Below are 19,934 nucleotides of genomic sequence, written 5' to 3'. Positions count from 1 at the left end.
GACATGAAACTGGGACTTCAGGAAGGCCAAAGTGGCTAGGGCTTGCACAGTAATGAAGAAAAGAGAAATGCATAGAGAGAACTCAGGAAATCTGCAGAGGGTCCTCCTTAAGTCTTCAGCTAAGCACTGATCAGAACATGTACATCAAGAATGACTCGAAGCCACTGATAGAACCCCTCAAAGGATTAGAGGGAACCATCCTCAGCATTCACACGGGCCTGGGAACATTTCCTGTTCCCTCTTAACAGAGCAGAAAACCTCACAAGGCATAGGGCATCAGGTAGAGAAATTAGAAAATCAGTAAGGATGCGGAAGACTTGAACAACATTACAAACCAATTTAATTGACATTTATCAAAGATAACACCTAACAATAGCAGATTATATATTCTTTTCAAGTACACATGGAACATTTATTGAGATATACCATACAATGGGCCACAAAACAAGTCTTGATAAATTAAAAATGATTCAAGTGTGTTATCTGACCACAATGGAAATATATTATGTCATTAACAGAAAGGTATCTGTAAAATTGCCAAATATTTGGAAACTCAATAACACTTCTAAACAATCCATGAAACAAAGAAGAAATTAAAAGACCAATTAGAAAATATTTAAAATTGAATGGAAATAATAACACAATATATCTGAGTTTGTGTGGTGGTGCTTAAGCAACATGTAGTGGGAAATGTTTAGTATGACATGCCTATATTGAAAAAGAAGTAAAGTCTCACATCAGTGACCTCAGCTTCCATGTTAAAAATATTAGGAAACAGCAAATTAAGTCCAAATTAATCAGGAAAAGGAAATAATAAAAAACAAGAGCAGAAATCAATAAAATAAAAAAACAGAAAACAACAGGGAAAAAAGTCAATGAAATCAAAAGCTGTTTTGTTTTTTGGTGACGATACATCAAATTTACAAACCTCTAGTAGGATGATCAAGGGGGAAAAAAAGGAGAAACAAATAACCAGCATCAAGGAGTAGGAGAAGTGATATCACTACAGATCCTCCAGACAATCAAATAATAAAAAATATTATGAACAACTTTATGCCAATAAATGTGGCAACTTACATGAAACAAACAAATTTTTTGAAAGACACAAATGATCAAAGTCTATTCAAGAAGACTAAGTTGAAGAACCCTATCTCAATTAAAGGAATTGAGTTTGTTGCTTAAAAAACTCCCACAAAACTCCCCTCCAGGTCCAGGCTCTGTTGAGTTCTACTAAACATATAAGGAAGAAAAAAATTCTACATAGGCTTCCAGAAAATTGAAGAGGAAGGGATTCAAATTATTTTATGAGACAAGCATTATTCCAAAATCATACAAAAACAGTTTAAGAAAACTATAGACTAATAAAGTATCCGCCATAATCAGACATATAAAATGCTAATCAAAATTTTAACAAATCAATTCTAATCAATATATAAAAAGGATAACAGTTCATCAGGAATGCAAAGTTGGTTTAATATGTGAAAAATCATCAGTGTACTTCACCATATTAACAAACTAATAAGAAAAATCATTTAATATTTAGGACTTTGCTGTAGCTCAAACAATCAAGAATTTGCCTGCAATAGGAGACTGGGGTTCGATCCCTGAGTCAGGAAGATCCTCTGGAGAAGGGAATGGCAATTCAGTCCAGCATTCTTGCCTGGAGAGTCCCACGGACAGAGAAGCCTAGCGGGCTACAGCCCATGGGGTGGCAAGGAGTCAGACACAATTAAGCAACGAACACTTCACTTCAACATCCATTCCTATCAGTAAACTAAACAAAAAATGGAGGAAACTTCCTTGACATGGGAAAGGGCATCTACAAAAATCCTACTGTGAACATCATACTTAATGGTGAAAGACTATGCTTTCTCCCTAAGTTTGGGAACAACGCAAGAACATCATATTGGTTCTCACCACTTCTATTCAAGCAGTGTACTGGACACTGGAGCTGTTACAATAAGGGGGGGTGGGGAGGAAGTAAGCATAGAAGGAGATAAAAGGCATTTTGAATTGGAAAGGAAGAAGTAAAACTGTATTTGTATAGAGGTTACATGATTATCTATATAGAAAATCTACATTAAAAAAAAACTAATGAATGAGTTTAGCAATGTTGTAGGATACAAAATCGATATACAAAAATAAATTGTATTTCTATATGTTAGTAATGAAAAATCAGAAGTTGGAATAAAAACTATTAGGACAGCATCAAAAACTATGAACTAGAGATAAGTCTGACAAAAGATGTGCAACATCTACACACTGAAAACACTGCTTAGAGAAGTGAAAGACAATTGAAAGACTCAATATTGTTATGATATCAAATATCTTCAAGCTGATCTACAAATTCGCTGTAATCCTAATGAAAAAATTCTGGTAGGTTTTTCTGGTAGAAAACCGATTTTAAAATTCATATGGAAAAGCAAAGGAATGAGAATATCCAAAACAATTTTGAAAAGGAAGAAAGGTGGAAGATTTCACCTGACTTCCGGACTTAAAAGTTACAATAATTAAGACACAGCAGCACTGTCATCAAGCTAGGCAAAAAGATCAATGAAACAGAATAGGAGGTCCAAATACAGACCCATACATATATGGTTAGTTGATTTTTGACAAAGATGTAAAGGCATTTCAGTAGAGAAATGACCGTCTTTTCAACAACAACAAGAAAAAAGAATTGTACTCACTCTTCTTAACTCATACAATCACAAACTTAAATGTAAAACCTAAAATTATAAAACGTACAAGAAAATCTTTATGACTTTGGGTTGGTCAAAGGTTTCCTGGTTATATCACAGCATGGTCCGTGAAAGAGAAAAAAAAGTAAGTTGGACTTCAACCAAAAAATTTCTGCTCTGCGAAAGATACCGTTAAGAAAATGAAAAGACAAGGCACAGACTGGGAGAAAATTACATAAATCATCTATCTGATAAAAGATTTGTATCCAGAGTATAAAAAGAACTCTCAAAATACAATAAAAAGAGAACAAACAACCTAATGAAATATGCCTGAAAGACATGAATGGATAGTTCACTGAAGAAGATATACATGTGGAAAACAAGCATGTGAAAAGATGCTCAACATTATTAGTGAAATGTAAATTAAATGATAATGATCCACTACTGCACACCTATTAAAATATCTAAAATTAATAAGATTGACCATACTAGCTATTGGCAAGGTAGTGGAACAACCGGAACACTAGTACTCCATTGATAGGAATGTAAAATGGTACAACCACCACTTTGGAAAATAGCCTGAGAGTTACTTAAAATGTTAAACATATAGCCACTATATGACCCAGCTAAAACAGACACACATAGCAGTTTTACCTGAAAGAGCCCCAAACAACTCAAATGCCCATCATCAGAGTGAATGAATAAACAAATTTTGTGGTATATTCATACAACAGAATATAACTCAGCAATTAAAAGACTGACATGTAACAACATGGATGCTCCTCAAAATAATTATGCTGTATGAAAGAGGTCAAACAAAGTGTATGTTTTTAAATATGTGTAATCTATTGTATTTCAATTATACTTCAGTAAAACTGTTAAGAATAATAAAGCTTGGGAATTTTAATGACAACTGGTTGCACAGTACTTGAAGATGCTATAAGACCATTAATTACATCAAAATAGGGCAGTCGATAATTCACCAGATGCTTAAAACAAGAAATGAAAAAAGAAAAGATACAGCAATTGAAATGAATCACAAAAAAGGTTAGCGTAATAGTCATCCAAGGAGTGAGAAAAAAAAGCAGGGCTTTAGAAGCAGACATATTTGGGTTCTAATCCCAGCTCTCTCCACTTACTAGCTGCGTGCTGCTGGGCAAGATAGTTAATTCTTCTACCTTCTCATCTGTAAATACATTCAGGATGGTTGTGATCATTAATTAAAATAATATATGAATGTGCCTGACATGGTACCTGGTACAGAACAGATGATTTACCAAAGTGAATACCCTCTTTTCGGTAGTATTTTTAGCTTAGTTGGTAGAACTGGAATAAATTGCTTAAAGTTCAGATTAATATTTTTGAACATGTATCATGTGTTAGGACCTGTGTCAAGCACTTTACTTGTTATGGCTATGGAGAAAGTCAAAGAACATAAAACGGCTAGAGATACTTCTCTTAGAAGTGAAATGCTCTAGCTTTTCAATGCCTATCTTTGGTCTTGGCTGTCAGTATGAGACACTGGTTCTCTTGATCTGTGGACACCAACCCAACAGTCATTATATGCAGCTAGATAATTTCCAGCCCCTGGCAAAGGGTATCATGAGCAGTGAAGGCTCAATACATGCTTACTGAATTGAATTAAACTGATCCTACTGGGAACCTGAAATGTCAGTTTCATTAAAAGTGTGGACATTTTTAGTATGGAGTTTAGTCCAGTAAAAAGATGAATGCCCATCTGGAAATACTGTAAATAAAAAAGCAACTGAAGATTTTTGTAGGTGTATTCCATTATTTTCTATAGTTTACATTTCTCTCATCATGAAAATCCATTGTTCATTTCTTTGGGATTTAGCTCAAGCCAACAAACAGGTTTCTGTGTTATAAAAACAAAGCCCATTGGATGCAAGGACTATAAAGCATTACTGAGGCAGATGGGAACCAAATTAGCATCCTAAAGGTTTAAAATCTTTACTCTTGCCTTTCAAACACATACTTAGCATGATCTTCATAATGAACAGACTAGAACTTATTTCTATGCAACTCTGTGAAATGCTCATATACTTAGGGATGCTTCCCAACAGAGTAGATGTCAGGATGCCTTGGCATAGTAGTTGGGGGAAGTGGTTGAAAACAAGGAAGTCATGTAAACACTGTCAGCTACAGTCTGAAAATCTAGAGGGGAAAAAACAACAGACAGAAAGAACAAAAATAAACCAACCTCAAACTAAGAATCTCTGACTCAGTAATTCTAAGATTCTAACTTACAGAAAAAAAAATCCCCGGTATGGAAAAATGTGTAAAAATGTTTTAAAGAGTGTTATTTAGACTATGTGGAGGCAAGCCAAATACTAAACACAAAGAGTTAAGTAAATGCATTCCTGATGGGATATTACACAGACATGAAAAGGATGATTATGAAGGTCATCCGTCAATATGGAATGTTAGCTAAAAATACCCAAAATTAACCTTATTATGATACAGGTGTTCAAAAAAGGAATAGTAGAAAGAGGAAGGAATTCAATTAAGTTGCTAACAGTGTTGTTATAAGGATGGCGCTTTCTTTATTTTCTTCTCTGCCATACTTCCTAATTTTTTGTTATCTAGTTATATAATTTTTCTATTCTATAATAAATATAATTTCAAAATTAGGTTTTAAACTGGGTAAGGGTTTCTGAGTAAGAGAAGGCAAGAAAATGAGAAGGGATAAGTGACAAAAGGGGCGACTGGGTCACTGGCAGCAATCCAATCATAGGAGACTGTAGGCAGGGTCTGATTAACCATCAACTGAACAGTTATACCAGTAGAATGCCCTCCATTAAAAAATGTTGCTATATTGTGATTTTTTCCCTTCCTATTCCTATATTCTGTACCACAGCATAATACAGAAGGTAAAGAGTTAATACTCAAGAAAGTATAGTCCCTTCCTTATTCTGTAAGATAAACAATATACGTTTTTAAAAATATTTATCTCTATAGGGCACTTTACATTAGTAATGTCTAATAGTACTATTAACTATGTTTTCCAGATGAAAGGGAATTCTAAACCTGATGATTAATGCTTTTGCTGGCATCTGTAATGGAAGAAATCATTTGGCCCCCGAATGTGTATTTCTACTCTCTGTTCCTCTCCAGCTAGCTGTCAGTGTGAAGAGCTACAAATTCCTCCAAGTTATTTCAGGGTTGTCATTTAAAATCAGGTTAAATAAATATTGGGACTTCATTAAACTATTTTATGCTTACATCTTTCCCTTATTTATACTGATAGTAGAGCATCCACAAAATACATCCCTCAGCTGAAACCGAGAAAACACAGGTTCTGTAAGAGCGACTAGAGGGAAGAAAGAGTGGAATGGGATTGCAAAATGCTCCTTTCACAGAGGATACGACATGTCTCTAGATGAGCTGATGTTTCGGGACAGTTGTCAAAAATACCCGATTTATTCAACACTTACAGCCAGTCTGTACTACTCACTGCCAGATACTATACTAGGGACATCTCCTTCATTTCCTTCCTTCATACTCAGATGCCTTCCTTTATCTCTTGTTAAATTTCTTTAAAGACTATCCCAAATGACATTATCTTTGTGAGGACATTTCCTTCTCTCCCATTTTTCAAGCTGGTATAAGCATACCTTGGAGATATTGTGGGTTTGGATTTGGACCACCACAGTAAAGTCAGTTCAGTTCAGTCACTTAGTCATCTATGACTTTTTGTGACACCATGGACAGCAGAACATTAGGCTTCCCTGTCCATCATCAACTCCTGGAGCTTGCTCAAACTCATGTCCATCCAGTCAGTGATGCCATCCAACCAACTCATCCTCTGTCATCTACTTCTCCTCCTGCCTTCAATCTTTCCCAGCATCAGGGTCTTTTCCAGTGAGTCAGTTCTATGCATCAGGTGACCAAAGTATTGGAGCTTTAGCTCCAATGAGTCCTCAATGAATATTCAGGACTGATTTCCTTTAGGATTGACTGGTTTGATCTCTATGCACATAAATCTATGTTTACATTATACTGTAGTTATTAAGCATGCAATACTGTATGTCTAAAAAATTTATATACCTTAATTAAGAAATACTTCATAGCCAAAAAATGCTATCATTTGAGTCTTCAGTGAGTCATAATCTTTTTGCTGGTAAAAAGGTCTTGCTTCAGTGTTGATGGATACTGACTGATCAAGGTGGTGGCTGCTGAAAGTTGGGGTGTCCATGGCAATTTCTTAAAATGGGATAACACTGAAGTTTGTGGCACTGACTGACTCTTCCTCTCATGAACTATTTCTCTGTAGCATGCAAAGCTATTTGATAGCATTTTACCCACGGTAAAACTTTCAAAACTGGAGGCAATCCTCTTAAACCCTGATTTATCAACTAAGGTCATGTAATAGTCTAAACCTTTTGTTGTTACATCAGCAGTCTTCACAACATCTTCACCAGGAGTAAATTCCATCTCAAGAAACCACTTTCTTTGCTCATACATAAGAAGTAACTCTTAATCCATTAAAGTTTTATTACATGATTGCAGCAATCAGTCACATCTTGAGGCTCCACTTCTAGTTCTAGATCTCTTGCTATTACTACTTCTCTTGCATTACTTCCTCCTCTGAATTCTTGAATCCCTCAAAGTCATCCATGAGGGTTGGAATCAACTTCCAAAGTCCTGTTCATATTGATATTTTGACCTCTTCCCATGAATCATGAGTGTTCTAAGTGGCATCTAAAATGGTGAATCCTTTCCAAAAGGTTTTTAACTTACTCTGCCTAGAGGCATCAGAAGAATAACTATCTAAGGCAACTACAGACTTATGAAATGTATATCTTAAGTCATTAGACCTGAACATCAAAATTACTCCTTGATCCATGGGCTACCAAAGGGATACTGTATTAGCAGGTATGAAAACAACATGAATCTCATTGTACATCTCCATCAGAGCTCTTGGGCGACCAGGTGCATTGCCAATGAACAGTAATATTTGCAAAGGAATCTTTTTTTCTGAGTAGTAGATCTTTTAAAATTAAAAAAAAATTTATTTGTTTTTTGGCTGTGCTAGGTCTTGGTTGCTGCATGGGCTTTTCTCTAGTTGTGGCAAGCAGGGGCTGCTCTCTAGCTGCAGTGGGAGGGCTTCGCATTGCGGTGGCTTCTCTTGTTGCAGAGCACAGGCTCCAGGGACGCAGGTTTCAGTAGCTGCAGCACATGGGCTCAGCAGTTGTGGCTCACGGGCTTAGTTGCTCTGTGGCATGTGGCATCATCCCAAACTAAGGATCAAACCCCTGTCTCCTGCATTGGCAGGGCAGATTCTTTACCACTGAGCCACCAGGGAAGACTGCGTAGTAGATCTTAAACAGTGGGTATAAAATATTCATAAAGACATGTTGTAAAGTGATACACTGTCATCCAGGTTTTGTTCCATTTACAGAGCATAGCAGAGTAGACTTAGCATAATTCTTAAAGTCCCTGCTGCTGCTGCTAAGTCGCTTCAGTTGTGTCCGACTCTGTGCGACCCCATAGACGGCAGCCCACCAGGCTCCACTGTCCCTGGGATTCTCCAGGCAAGAACACTGGAGTGGGTTGCCATTTCCTTCTCCAATGCAGGAAAGTCAAAAGTGAAAGGGAAGTCACTCAGTCGTGTCCAACTCTTCGCAACCCCATGGACTGCAGCCTACCAGGCTCCTCCATCAGTGGGATTTTCCAAGCAAGAGTGCTGGAGTTGGGTGCCATTGCCTTAAAGTTCCTAGAATTTTCAGAATGGTAAATGAGCACCGGCTTCAACTTAAAGTCACCAGCTTCCTTAGCCCCTAACAAAACAGTCAGCCTGTGCTTCGAAGCTTTGAAGCCCAGGCATTGCCTTCTCTCTATCTATGTAAGTCCTAGGTGACATCTTTTCCCATGGCAAAGCTATTCTGTCTACATTGAAAAATCTATTTTTCAGTGTGACTACCTTCATTAATGATCTTAGCTAGATCTTCTGGATAACATGCTGTAGCTTCCGTCATTAGCATTTGCTGCTTCACCTTGCACTTATATGTTACAAAGACAGTTTCTTTCCTTAAACTTTATGAATCAACCTCTGCTAGCTTCCAACTTTTCTTTTACAGCTTCCTTACTTCTTTCAGGCTTCATAGAATTGAAAACAGTTAGGGCCTTGCTCTGGATTAAGCTTGGCTTAATGGAATGTTGTGGCTGGTTTGATCATTTATCCAGACCACTAAAACTTCCTTGCTACCAGTAATAAAGCTTTTTTTCTTTCTTATCATTCACATATTCACTGGAGTAGTACTTTTCATCTCCCTTAAGAACTTTTCATTTGCATCCATAACATGGCCAAACATTTGGCTCAAGAGGTCTAGCTTTTGGCCTATGTTGGCTTTTGATGTTCCTTTCTCATTAAGCTCAATCATTTCTAGCTTTTGATTCAGACTGAGAGATGTGCAACTCTCCCTTTCACCTGACCACTCTATAGATTATTAATCAGCCTAATTTCAATATGGTTGCATCTCTAGGAATAGGGAGGCCAGAAGAGACGGAGATAGACAGAGGAATGGCTAGTCAGGGAAGCAGTCAAAACACACAAACATTTATCAATTAACAGGTGGGATTTGTGGTGCCCCAAAATGTTACAGTGGTAACATCACAGATCGCTGATCACAGATCACCATAACAAACGTAAAATGAAAAAGGAAACCTTTAATTTGTTAAAAAAATGCAATTGTTTGTGAGCACAATAAAGTGAAATGCAATAATAAGATATGTTAAGTTTTTCTGATACAATTTTACAAAACCATGAGATTTTGGAGCTGGAGGGTATCTTAGAATTTCTGAAATCCAGAGACTTTTTCCAATATGTGCTAAGGAGTTAGTAGTTATCAAGTTCAAGTTTGCTACACAATAGTTCAGTCATACACTTCCATGTATCATTAAGATCCATAGAAGTCTGTCTGCTCTACCAGTGTGTAAGCTTTTTGAGGAGAAATACCAAGTCTTGTTCATCTCCAATTTGCCAGGAAGTGGGCACATAGGGATAAATGCCTGCCCAGTTGATAGAAAAGATGCTAGTCTGAGGAAAACCATGGGGTTGATAAGTTGCCAACAGTAAGTACTGTTGAAGAAGCCAAAAGCAAGAATGTATCTGGAATTTGTTATCATTGTAAGCTTTGTTAAACAGAATAACATGAATTAGATGGAAGTTGTGGCTTTTAAAAAGACGCAATGGGAAGAGACATTCCATGAGACAGAGCAACTCTGTTGTATTTGAAACAGGCTAAGTTCTTCTAACTCCAACGTCAAATAGGTGATATGTACTTATTTTCCCCAGCTGGATTACCATTAATAGTGAAATAAAAATAAACCTTCAGTAGACTGCTTTTCCTTAAAATGCACATACACTCACAATCTTCTTTAAATGTACAAGCATATTCTCATTAGAAAGTCAGAATGCCATGTGAAAAAACTGACAAAACTTCCAGGAATGTTCTTAAACTATGGCCACTTTCTCTAGCTCAATTCCTTTTATCTGAAGAGCACAAATATTGAAGAGGCATTATGAATATAGTGGAAAGTCAGGAGATTAGAGTTTTAGTTTGCTACTATGCCATCTGGGCTTCCCAGGTGGTGCAGAGGTAAGGAATCCACCTGCCAATGCAGGAGACAAAGAGACATAGGTTTGATCCCTGAGTTGGGAAGATCCCCTGAAGTAAGAAATGGCAACCCACTCCAGTATTCTTGCTTGGAAAGTTCCATAGACAGAGAAGCCTGGTGGGCTACAGTCTAGCGGGTTGCAAAGAGTCAGACATGACTGAGAAACTGAGCACACACACTATTCCATTTATCTGTTGATTCATTCACTTTGTACTGACATGTGCCAGACACTTTGCTGTGCAGAACAGTGAACCAGGTAGGCATGGAAATTACATTTCAGGGAAGAAGATAGATGATAAATAAAATTAAACAAGAAGACAAATACAGATTGTAATAAATGCCATATGGAAATAAACTGGATGAAAGAGAATAATGGGTAGGGAGATAGCAGGAAAAAATAGTTTGACCAGCAAGGCATTATATATCCACCTATGTAATATCAGGCAAATCACTGAACTTTTCTGATACTCAGATTTCCAGGATGGAAAACCATGGTTGAACTGGATGACATCAGAGTGGAGAACACTCTTAACCTGAAGTAAGAAAACTTAAGCATGAGTTCTGGCCTTATTCATAAACCTATACCTGTAGCACTGTCTCCCTGATGAAAGAAAGAGACTGTGAGCAGAGTGTGACAGTCCTTGTGAACTGAACAGACTAAGTCATAGACTGTGTTCCTTTCCCTTCTTTAACACTGTTTACAATGCTTCGGATGTTTATTTTCATTTACACTGAAGAAGACCTCTGAAAACTCTGGAAACATTAGACTAAAATTTTTATCCTGCTACCTCCGGATAAGAAATATATCTACTTTTATGAATGGGATAATGATAAATCTACTAGTGATAATATTTTGTCACTATATAATGCACATTTTAAAAAAGTACTATTCTTTTCTTCTCTCTTTCTTTCCTACACTAAGTTTAACTCAATTAGTGATAGACTAAAGGAAAAAACCACAAACCATTAGAAAATCCATTACTTTTTCTTTAAAATTTTGGCTATTATCAAGTTTGGTTACACAGTCATAGGAGAGCATCCTTCAGTGGAGTTAGCCCATCATATTCAAGAGAAACTGTACCGAGTGTAAGGTTCCGTTATTAGTCACTGCAGGAAGGCGGGCCCATCGTTCATTTTCCAGTTCTTCCATCACTTGGTTCATTGCACTCTTTAGCCATGTGTCGACAGAAACGCCAATCTGCTTTAGTAGGTCCAGTCGGGCTTCAGCTTTCAACTTAATTATCTAAGAGAACCAAGAAAATGGTCAGAAAGCAAAGCATTCTTTCCTCAAATTAATTGATTTAAAGTTATTCCTGATTTAGTAATTAGGACAATCTTGATATTCACTAGTAATTCTTCCTTGGCATAGATGTTAATTTTTCACTTGATGAGAGAGAGAGAGAGAGAGAGAGAGAGAGAGAGAGAGAGAGAGGTAACCGGGAAGGAAAAGGAAGATGTTAATGCAACATAAAGTCTGCTTTCCTCTCCTGTTAATAAGGCTACGCCTCAGAACATTCTAAAGTTTAACATTTTCAACAGCCTTCTAAACCATTTCCTGGACTTTCTCTTTTCCTCTATAATCCACCTTTTACAAGTCTAGGAACGATCTCATCAGTCACTTCTCTGCTTAAAAACACCCGTGATTCCTGACTGCCTACTGAGTAAAGATTTTAAATTAGATTCTAATGCAGCTACCAGAAACAGGAGATGTTGAGGAATAAAAGAAGTTTCTATGCTCCAAATTCAAGAAAAGGAAACACTGCCTGTTCTTTAGCTCTTGTTCCAAGCCATAAGCAAGTAATCATAGAATTACTTCAAACCTGTCCCAATCAAACAGTAACTGCTTTGCCCAGTAGCCATGCCTCTAAGTCAGCCAATCAATGACAGTCCCTCGCTTCGGCAAGGCAGCCAGTCAACCACAGCCTCACTCCAGTAAGATCCGCAGTCAAGCTTGCACTCCTGCTTCCAACAGTCCACCAATCTCTGTGTGCTAGTGCTTAGTCACTCAGTTGTGTCTGACTCTTAGAGATCCCATAGACTGTAGTCCACCAGGCTCCTCTGTTTGTGGGGATTTTCCAGGCAAGAATAGTGGAGTGGGCTGTCATGCCCTCCTCCAGGGGATCTTCCCAACCCAGGGATCAAACCCAGGTCTCCTGCATTGCAGACGGATTCTTCACTGTCTAGGGAAGAATAGACCTCCTTCCCTACCAACTTCTAGGGAAGTCCTATCTCTATACATCAGTTAAAAGTGGTGTGCAAGTATGTAGTACATTTCCAGTTTTGAAAATCTGCCAGTCCCTGAAACCCACACTTCTCAAAACCCTTTGCATCAGTTCTACTTTGTCAGAGAGATTATATTTTGTAAATATCATTCTTTTTTTTGCTTTAGCAAGTAGTAAACTCAGCCTCACTGTTCTTTGTATTAAGAGTGGTGGTGTCTTCCTCAACATTTGAAGGCACCATTGAGATAATTTTGAGAACCTTCACTGGATGGCCTTCTATGGGACTCTTGGACAAACAAGTGTGCTCACTGAGCCCTTACAGTATACAATTTTGATCACTCTCTGGACTCTCTGCTAAGGGAGTTGGTATCAAAAAGGATCTGAGCTCTGACTTCTTTCACTGAGCTCTCATTGTTAAATTTATTTTGTATTTCTAAGTTTTGCACAGTGAGACTTCCCTGGCACTCCAGTGGTTAAGATTCCACTCTTCCACTGCAGGGGGCACAAGTTTGATCCCTGGATGGGAAACTAAGATTCTATATGCCACATGGGGCAGCCAAAGGGAAAAAAAAAAGAGAGAGAGAGATAAAAATTCATATTATATAAGATTAACCATATTAGTCACTTTAAAGTACACAATTCAGTGGTTTTGGATATCACATAGACCTTAATATACAGTAATTAAAGATTCTGGCTTGTGGCACACTACTTGGCAAACAGACTTGCAAAAATCTGTTTCTTCTAATAATTTTTTCTTGGTAACAACTTTATTGAGATAAAGTGCACATATAATTTACTCATTTAAATTATATAATACACTTGACTTACAGCATATTCACAGACACATGCAATTATCACAACTTTATTTATTTTTTAACTTTTTATTTTAAATTGGAGTATAGTTATTTAACAATGTGACAGTTTCAGGTATACAGCAAAGTGATTCAGCTATACATATACATGTATGTGTATATACATATACATGTATCTATTCTTTTTCAAATTACTATCCCATTTAGGTTGTCACATAATATTGAGCAGAGTTCCCTGCGCTCGTGCCATACAGCAGATCCTTGTCCATTTTAACTGTGGCGCTGTCACCACAACTTTAGAACAGTTCAATCACCTCCAGACCTCCCCACAGCCCCGCCATGTCCTTTAGCTATTGCTCCCCTATCCCTTATTCTCTGTAGCCTCTGGAACCACTAACCTACCGTCTTTCTCTATGAAAGAAAGTGAAAGTCATTCAGTCGTGTCGGATTCTTTGTGACCTCATAGATTGTACAGTTCACGGAATTCTCCAGGCCAGAATACTGGAGTCGGTGGCCTTTCCCATCTCCAGGGGATCTTCACAACCCAGGTTTTAGATTTGCCTATTCTGAACATTTAATATAAATAGAACCATACAATATTTCCTGTCTGGCTTCTCTTACTTAGAATAATATTTCTAAAGTCCATCCATGTTGTAACATGTATAAGTAATTCATTCCTTTTTATGGATATTGCATGGATATAACACATTTTGTTTATCCATTTGTCAGTTGATGGGTTGTTTCAACTTTTCAGCTAATATGAAAATGTTGCTATGAACATTTGTATACAACTTATACATCAGTGTACAAGTTTTCCTGTAGACCTATGTTTTCATTTCTTGTAGATAAATACCTAGGACTGGACTTACTCAGTTATAAAGTCACAGTATGTTTGACCATTTGGGGAAATTGTTTTTCAAAGCAGCTATCTCACTTAACGATCACACCAGCAGGGTATGAACATTACCATTTCTTCACATCCTGGCAACACTTGCTAATGTTTGCCAGTTTTGACTCTAGCCATCGAAGTTGGTGTGAAGTGGCATTTCACTCTGGTTTTGATTTGTTCCCTGATGACTAACGATGTCAAGCATCTTTTCATGTGCTTTTTAATCATCTGTATATCTTCTTTGGAAAAATGTCTGTTTAGAACTTTTGTCCATTTTAAAGTTGGGTTGTCTTTTTACTGTTTTTATTGTGTCTTTGTCTTTTTATTGTAAGCCTTTTGATGTATTTTAGATAAAAAGTCCCTTATTAGATATCTGATTTGCAAATCAGGTCAGTTTAGTCACTCAGCGTGTCCAACTCTCTGTGACCCCACAGACTGCAGCACGCCAGGCCTCCTTGTCCATCACTAACTCCTGGAGCTTGCTCAAACTCATGTCCATTGAGTCGGTGATGCCATCAAATCATCTCTTCCTCTGTTGTCCCCTTGTCCTCCTGCCTACAATCTTTCCCAGCTTCAGGGTCTTTTCCAATGAGTCAGCTCTTCACATCAGGTAGCCAAAGTATTGGAGTTTCAGCTTCAGCATCAGTCCTTTCAATGAATACTCAGGACTGATTTCCTTTAGGATGGACTGGTTTGATCTCCTAGCAGTCCCAGGGACTCTCCAGAGTCTTCTCCAACACCACAGTTTAAAAGCCTTAACTCTTCGGCACTCAGCTTTCTTTATGGTCCAGCTCTCACGTCCATATATGACTACTGGAAAAACCATAGCTTTGTCTAGATGGAACTTTGTCGGCAAAGTAATGTCTCTGATTTTTTATTTTCTGCTTTTTAATATGCTGTCTAGGTTTGTCATAGTTTTTCTTCCACGAAGCAAGCATCTTTTAATTTCATGGCTGCAGTCACCATCTGCAATGATTTGCAAATATTTTCCCCCATTCTATGGGCTGTCTTTCACTTCTTAACAGTGATACATAAAAGTTAAAATTTTGATTAAGTCCAATTTATTTATTTTCTTTTGTAGCTTGGGTTTTTGGTGTCATATCGAAGAAATTAATTCAAGGTCACAAAGGTTAATCCCCATGTTTCTTATAAGGGTTTTATAGTTTTAACTGTTTTATGGGTATTTGATCATTCTGAGTTGAGTTTATTTTTATATATGGTGTGAAGTCAGGGTCTAGCTTCATTCTTTTGCATGTGGATATCCGGTAGTCTCAGAACCATTCTAGTATGTATTTTAAACTAATATAGGCAATGAAATGTTTTTAAAAAATGAGTAAACTAACAAACCTCTTTTTGGAAATTATAACTAAGTCATTTAACTGCTAAAGCAGAGAATCAAAGAAAATACAAAGAAAGAGAGGGAGAAAAAGACACATACACACACACACACATAAGAGAGATCAGTATATTATATTTTCTCAAATCTAATTAGTGTAGTTTTCATAAGATTTATTTTTGTCGGTACTTTGCCAAACAATTAAAGAACATGGTATTTGCAAACTTAGACTGCAGTTCCAGAATAAACTATGTTAGCCTTTCTTCAGAGTTCCAACTGTTTATATTTCAACAACTATTTAAAAGCAGAACTTTGCAGTGTTTTCAAGTGCATTTTGATGATCTGCCAATTAATTAAAATTCTGCAGAGCATCATTCTCTGAAACTGGATGGCATTCCAGATACTGCTTGACCAAATCATCTTTAAAACTTGTAAAAAGATAGAACTTTTTAAAATGATGTTTTAAAAAGTCAGATCTTTTAAGATATATAACCTTGGTGTATTAACACTGTCAATTAACCAACTTTAATGTAAAACTGAACATACGCGTATCCAAGTGTCACACCACGGTTGAGTTTATGAAACTTTTTGACAGTTACAAAATCTGTAAACCTAATTTGGGCTTAATTAACTTATATTCAAAATATCATTTCTCTAAGGATAAGAACTGTGTCTATTTGTAACCCTACTATTTAGGTCAGTGCACACAGTAGGAAATGAATACTGGTAGATAATACCATTTGCCACTCAATTACTTTTGGTATCTTAAACCCCTCCTCACCCCCAAACAACTTTTATCATATATACTAGGTACTATATAATTATACTATTTCATTTAATTCATACAACAAGCCTGAGAATGTATATCACAAACTCTACTGAATAGGTGAAAAAATGATTTAACCAAGGTCATATCAATTGTGGTAAAAGGTTACGTCCAATGAAACATGGGAGTCTCCATGCATCCCCTCCCACATTGATTGTGGCCTTGTCCATATGATTATCTTTTTGGCCAATGGAACATATACAAATCTGATAAAAGCAGAGGCTTGATAAGAGTGTTACTAGGACTTGATTTCTTGGTATATGCCTCCACTATGTGAGGAAGACCTGTTTAGCCTATTTGAGGATGGAGGGCCATACGGAAAAAAGACCTAGTTCTCTAGCTGTGTGCAGCTCTTTGAGTAATCATGGGCAAGTCATGGGAAGAACTACACAGACAAAACCCAGATAATGAAAGACAATAAATCATAGTTGTTTTTGCCATTAAGCTGGATTTTTTTCCCCCTAAGGGCAACAACAAATTACTGTACTTAAATAATTTAATTCCCAAATATCTGGGATATCTTTCTGTTACTGCTTTCTAATTTTATTCTGATGGGCCAGAGAACATACTCCACATAACATCCTTTCAGACTCAGTGACATGGGTTTGTGGTATAGCCTATGGTCTTGCTAAATATTCTCTATCTACTTTATTTATATTATTATTATTATTTTTTGTCCAGGCCTCATGGGTTGTGGGAGCTTAGTTCCTTGACCAGGGATTGAACCCAGGCCCCCAGCAGTGAAAGCACAAAGTCTTAACCCCTAGACTACCAGGGAATTTCTCCATGTCTACTTTAAAAGAACATAACAGTATATTCTACTCCTGTGGAGTGGAGGGTTCTATAAATGTCTATTAGGTAAAGTTGGTTCATGTGTTATTCAAGTCTTCTATATATTTATTAATTTTATAGCTCCTTGTTCTATCAACTACAGAACGGAAGGCTGAAGTCTCAAACTACGATTATAGATGTGTTTATTTTTCATTTTGTTGTCAGTTTTTATATGAACTATTCTGTAACTATTATTAGCTACAAACACATTTAGGATTGTTTTGATGAACTGTACTTCTTTTTAATCATTATGAATCATCATCTCTCTTAACATTTCTTATGCCACCTATTTTGTCTGATATTAATATAATCACTTCCATTTTCTAATGATTAGCATTGCTTCCCTGTGATGAACAACAGCTGAAATTTATGCTCATTTTTTTGGAGGGGGGCGGGGGGGAGCCTTCTAGCTGTTGTTTCTTGCCAAGTTCCTTGGAGTTTCTGTTCCACATGTCTATTTAGGTTTGGCCAAGGATTTGGATGGCTATTTATATGCAAATCTGAGAACTCCCTGACTTCCCAGCTCAAGCCAGTGAGGCTGAGGCTCTCTGCTTGAATCTTAGTTGTACAGCCCTTCAGGAAGAGCTGTAAAATGTAAATGCCACCAAGTATAGTCCCATTCTTTGAACAGTCTATTCCTCTCAAGTTCTTATATGCTTTGGGGCATTTTCCAGTTCTATCAAATAGGTATTTTAAATATTTTTACCCTAGATTAGATTAGTAATTGTTATCTAAAAGAGGATATAAGCTAGTCCCTTATTATCAGAAGCAGAAACCCTTGAAGAGATATAGTCTACATTCAAGAAGAATTCCAAGAGATCTTAAATGTCACTCTGTAGTATTATTAATATTTGCATTTTAATTTTGAAACTATTTAATACATATGCAGAATAAAGCAAATAAAATATCATGATAATATAGGAACTAAAAATCTCAATATAAAATAAAAGATATACACATAAAAGCCAAAGAAGTTTAATAAAATCTTTCCAATTTTAAATTTTAACTGGGAATATCAGTATGAACTCATGATTCTAAAAAAATTCCTAGCTCTAAACCACAAAGAAAGGGCCAAGAAATAGATGACTCCCATTTATTTCTATACCACAAACCAGGTGCAATAAGCACCTTCACAGCCTAGACTTTGGTATCTAAATATTATTCTATATACTAAAAGAAATCAGGGCTTCTTGGAGAAAAGGTTAATTCTAAATATGGGCAGAGAGAATACAAAGCAAGCCTAAGATAGCTTTCACTCATTTCACATGCTAGCAAAGTAATTAATTCTCAAAATCCTCCAAGCTATGCTTCAACAGTACCTGAACCAAGAACTTCCAGATGTTCAAGCTGTTATTTAGAAAAGACAGAGGAACCAGAGATCAATTGCCAACATCCACTGAATCACAGAAAAAGCAAGAGAATTCCAGAAAAACATCTACTTCTGCTTCACTGACCACACTAAAGCCTTTGACTATGTGGATCACAACAAACTGGAAAATTCTTCAAGAGACGGGAATACCAGACCACCTTACCTGCCTCTTGAGAAACCTGTACGCAGGTCAAGATCCAACTGTTAGAACTAGATAAGGAACAACAGACTGGTTCCAAATTGGGAAAGCAGTACATCAAGGCTGCATTGTCACCCTGTTTATTTAACTTCTATGCAGAGTTATTGTCTAACATCATGCGAAATGCCAGGCTGGATGAAGCACAAGCTGGAACCAAAACTGCCGGGAGAAATATCAATAACCTTAGACATGCAGATGACACCACCCTTATGGAAGAAAGTGAAGAGGAACTAAAGAGCCTTTTGATGAAAGTGAAAGAGGAGAGTGAAAAAGCTGGCTTAAAACTCAACATTCAAAAAATGATCATGGCATCCGGTCCCATCACTTCATGGCAAATAGATGGAGAAACAATGGAAACAGTGACAGACTTTATTTTCTTGGGCTCCAAAATCACTGCAGATGGTGACTGCAGCCATGAAATTAAAAGACGCAAAAAATAAAAATAAAAATAAAAGACGCTTGCTCCTTGGAAGAAAAGCTATGACCAACCTAGACAGCAAATTAAAAATCAGAGATATTACTTTGCTGACAAAGGTCCGTCTAGTAAAGCTACGGTTTTTCCAGTAGTCATGTATGGATGTGAGAGTTGGACCATAAAGAAAGCTAAGTGCCAAAGAATTGATGCTTTTGAACTGTGGTGTTCAAGAAGACTCTTGAGAGTCCCACGGACTGCAAGGAGATTAATATAGTCAATCCTAAAGGAAATCAATCTTGAATATTCATTGGAAGGACTGATGCTGAAGCTGAAGTTCCAATATTTTGGCCACCTGACACATTAGAAAAGACCCTGATGCTGGGAAAGACTGAAGGCAGGAGGAGAAGGGGATGACAGAGGGTGAGATTGGATGGCATCACCAACTCAATGGACATGAGTTTGAGCAAGCTCCAGAAGATGGTGAAGGACAGGGAAGCCTGGCATGCTGCAGTCCATGGGGCTGCAATGAGTTGGACATGACTGAGCAACTGAACAGCAGTAAGATAGCTTGCTGTGCTAGAAAGCAAATTATGTTAAAAGACTAAGAAGAGTAATATGAAAAGGACACAGAAGTTAGCTTAAATGGACTCCCACTGGCCAAATTTAGACAATATGGGGCTTAAAGTAGAATAACTATAATATTAAAAAAAATCAAA

General features: G+C 37.1%; 1 protein-coding gene across 1 annotated transcript in view; it reads right to left on the bottom strand.

Annotated features, from left to right (window-relative positions):
* FCHSD2 (FCH and double SH3 domains 2) overlaps nucleotides 1–19,934 on the bottom strand; it is a 238,764-nt gene that overhangs the window by 16,766 nt on the left and 202,064 nt on the right. Inside the window, exon 13 of the mRNA XM_006064686.4 lies at nucleotides 11,401–11,562. Coding sequence (XP_006064748.1) covers nucleotides 11,401–11,562 — 162 coding nt within the window. The remainder of the gene's footprint in view (nucleotides 1–11,400; nucleotides 11,563–19,934) is intronic.

Source organism: Bubalus bubalis, chromosome 16, assembly GCF_019923935.1.
Source record: "Bubalus bubalis isolate 160015118507 breed Murrah chromosome 16, NDDB_SH_1, whole genome shotgun sequence".
NCBI classification, from domain to species: Eukaryota; Metazoa; Chordata; class Mammalia; order Artiodactyla; family Bovidae; genus Bubalus; species Bubalus bubalis.
The sequence above is the reverse complement of the archived record's forward strand: the minus strand, read 5'-3'. Positions and strand labels throughout refer to the sequence as shown.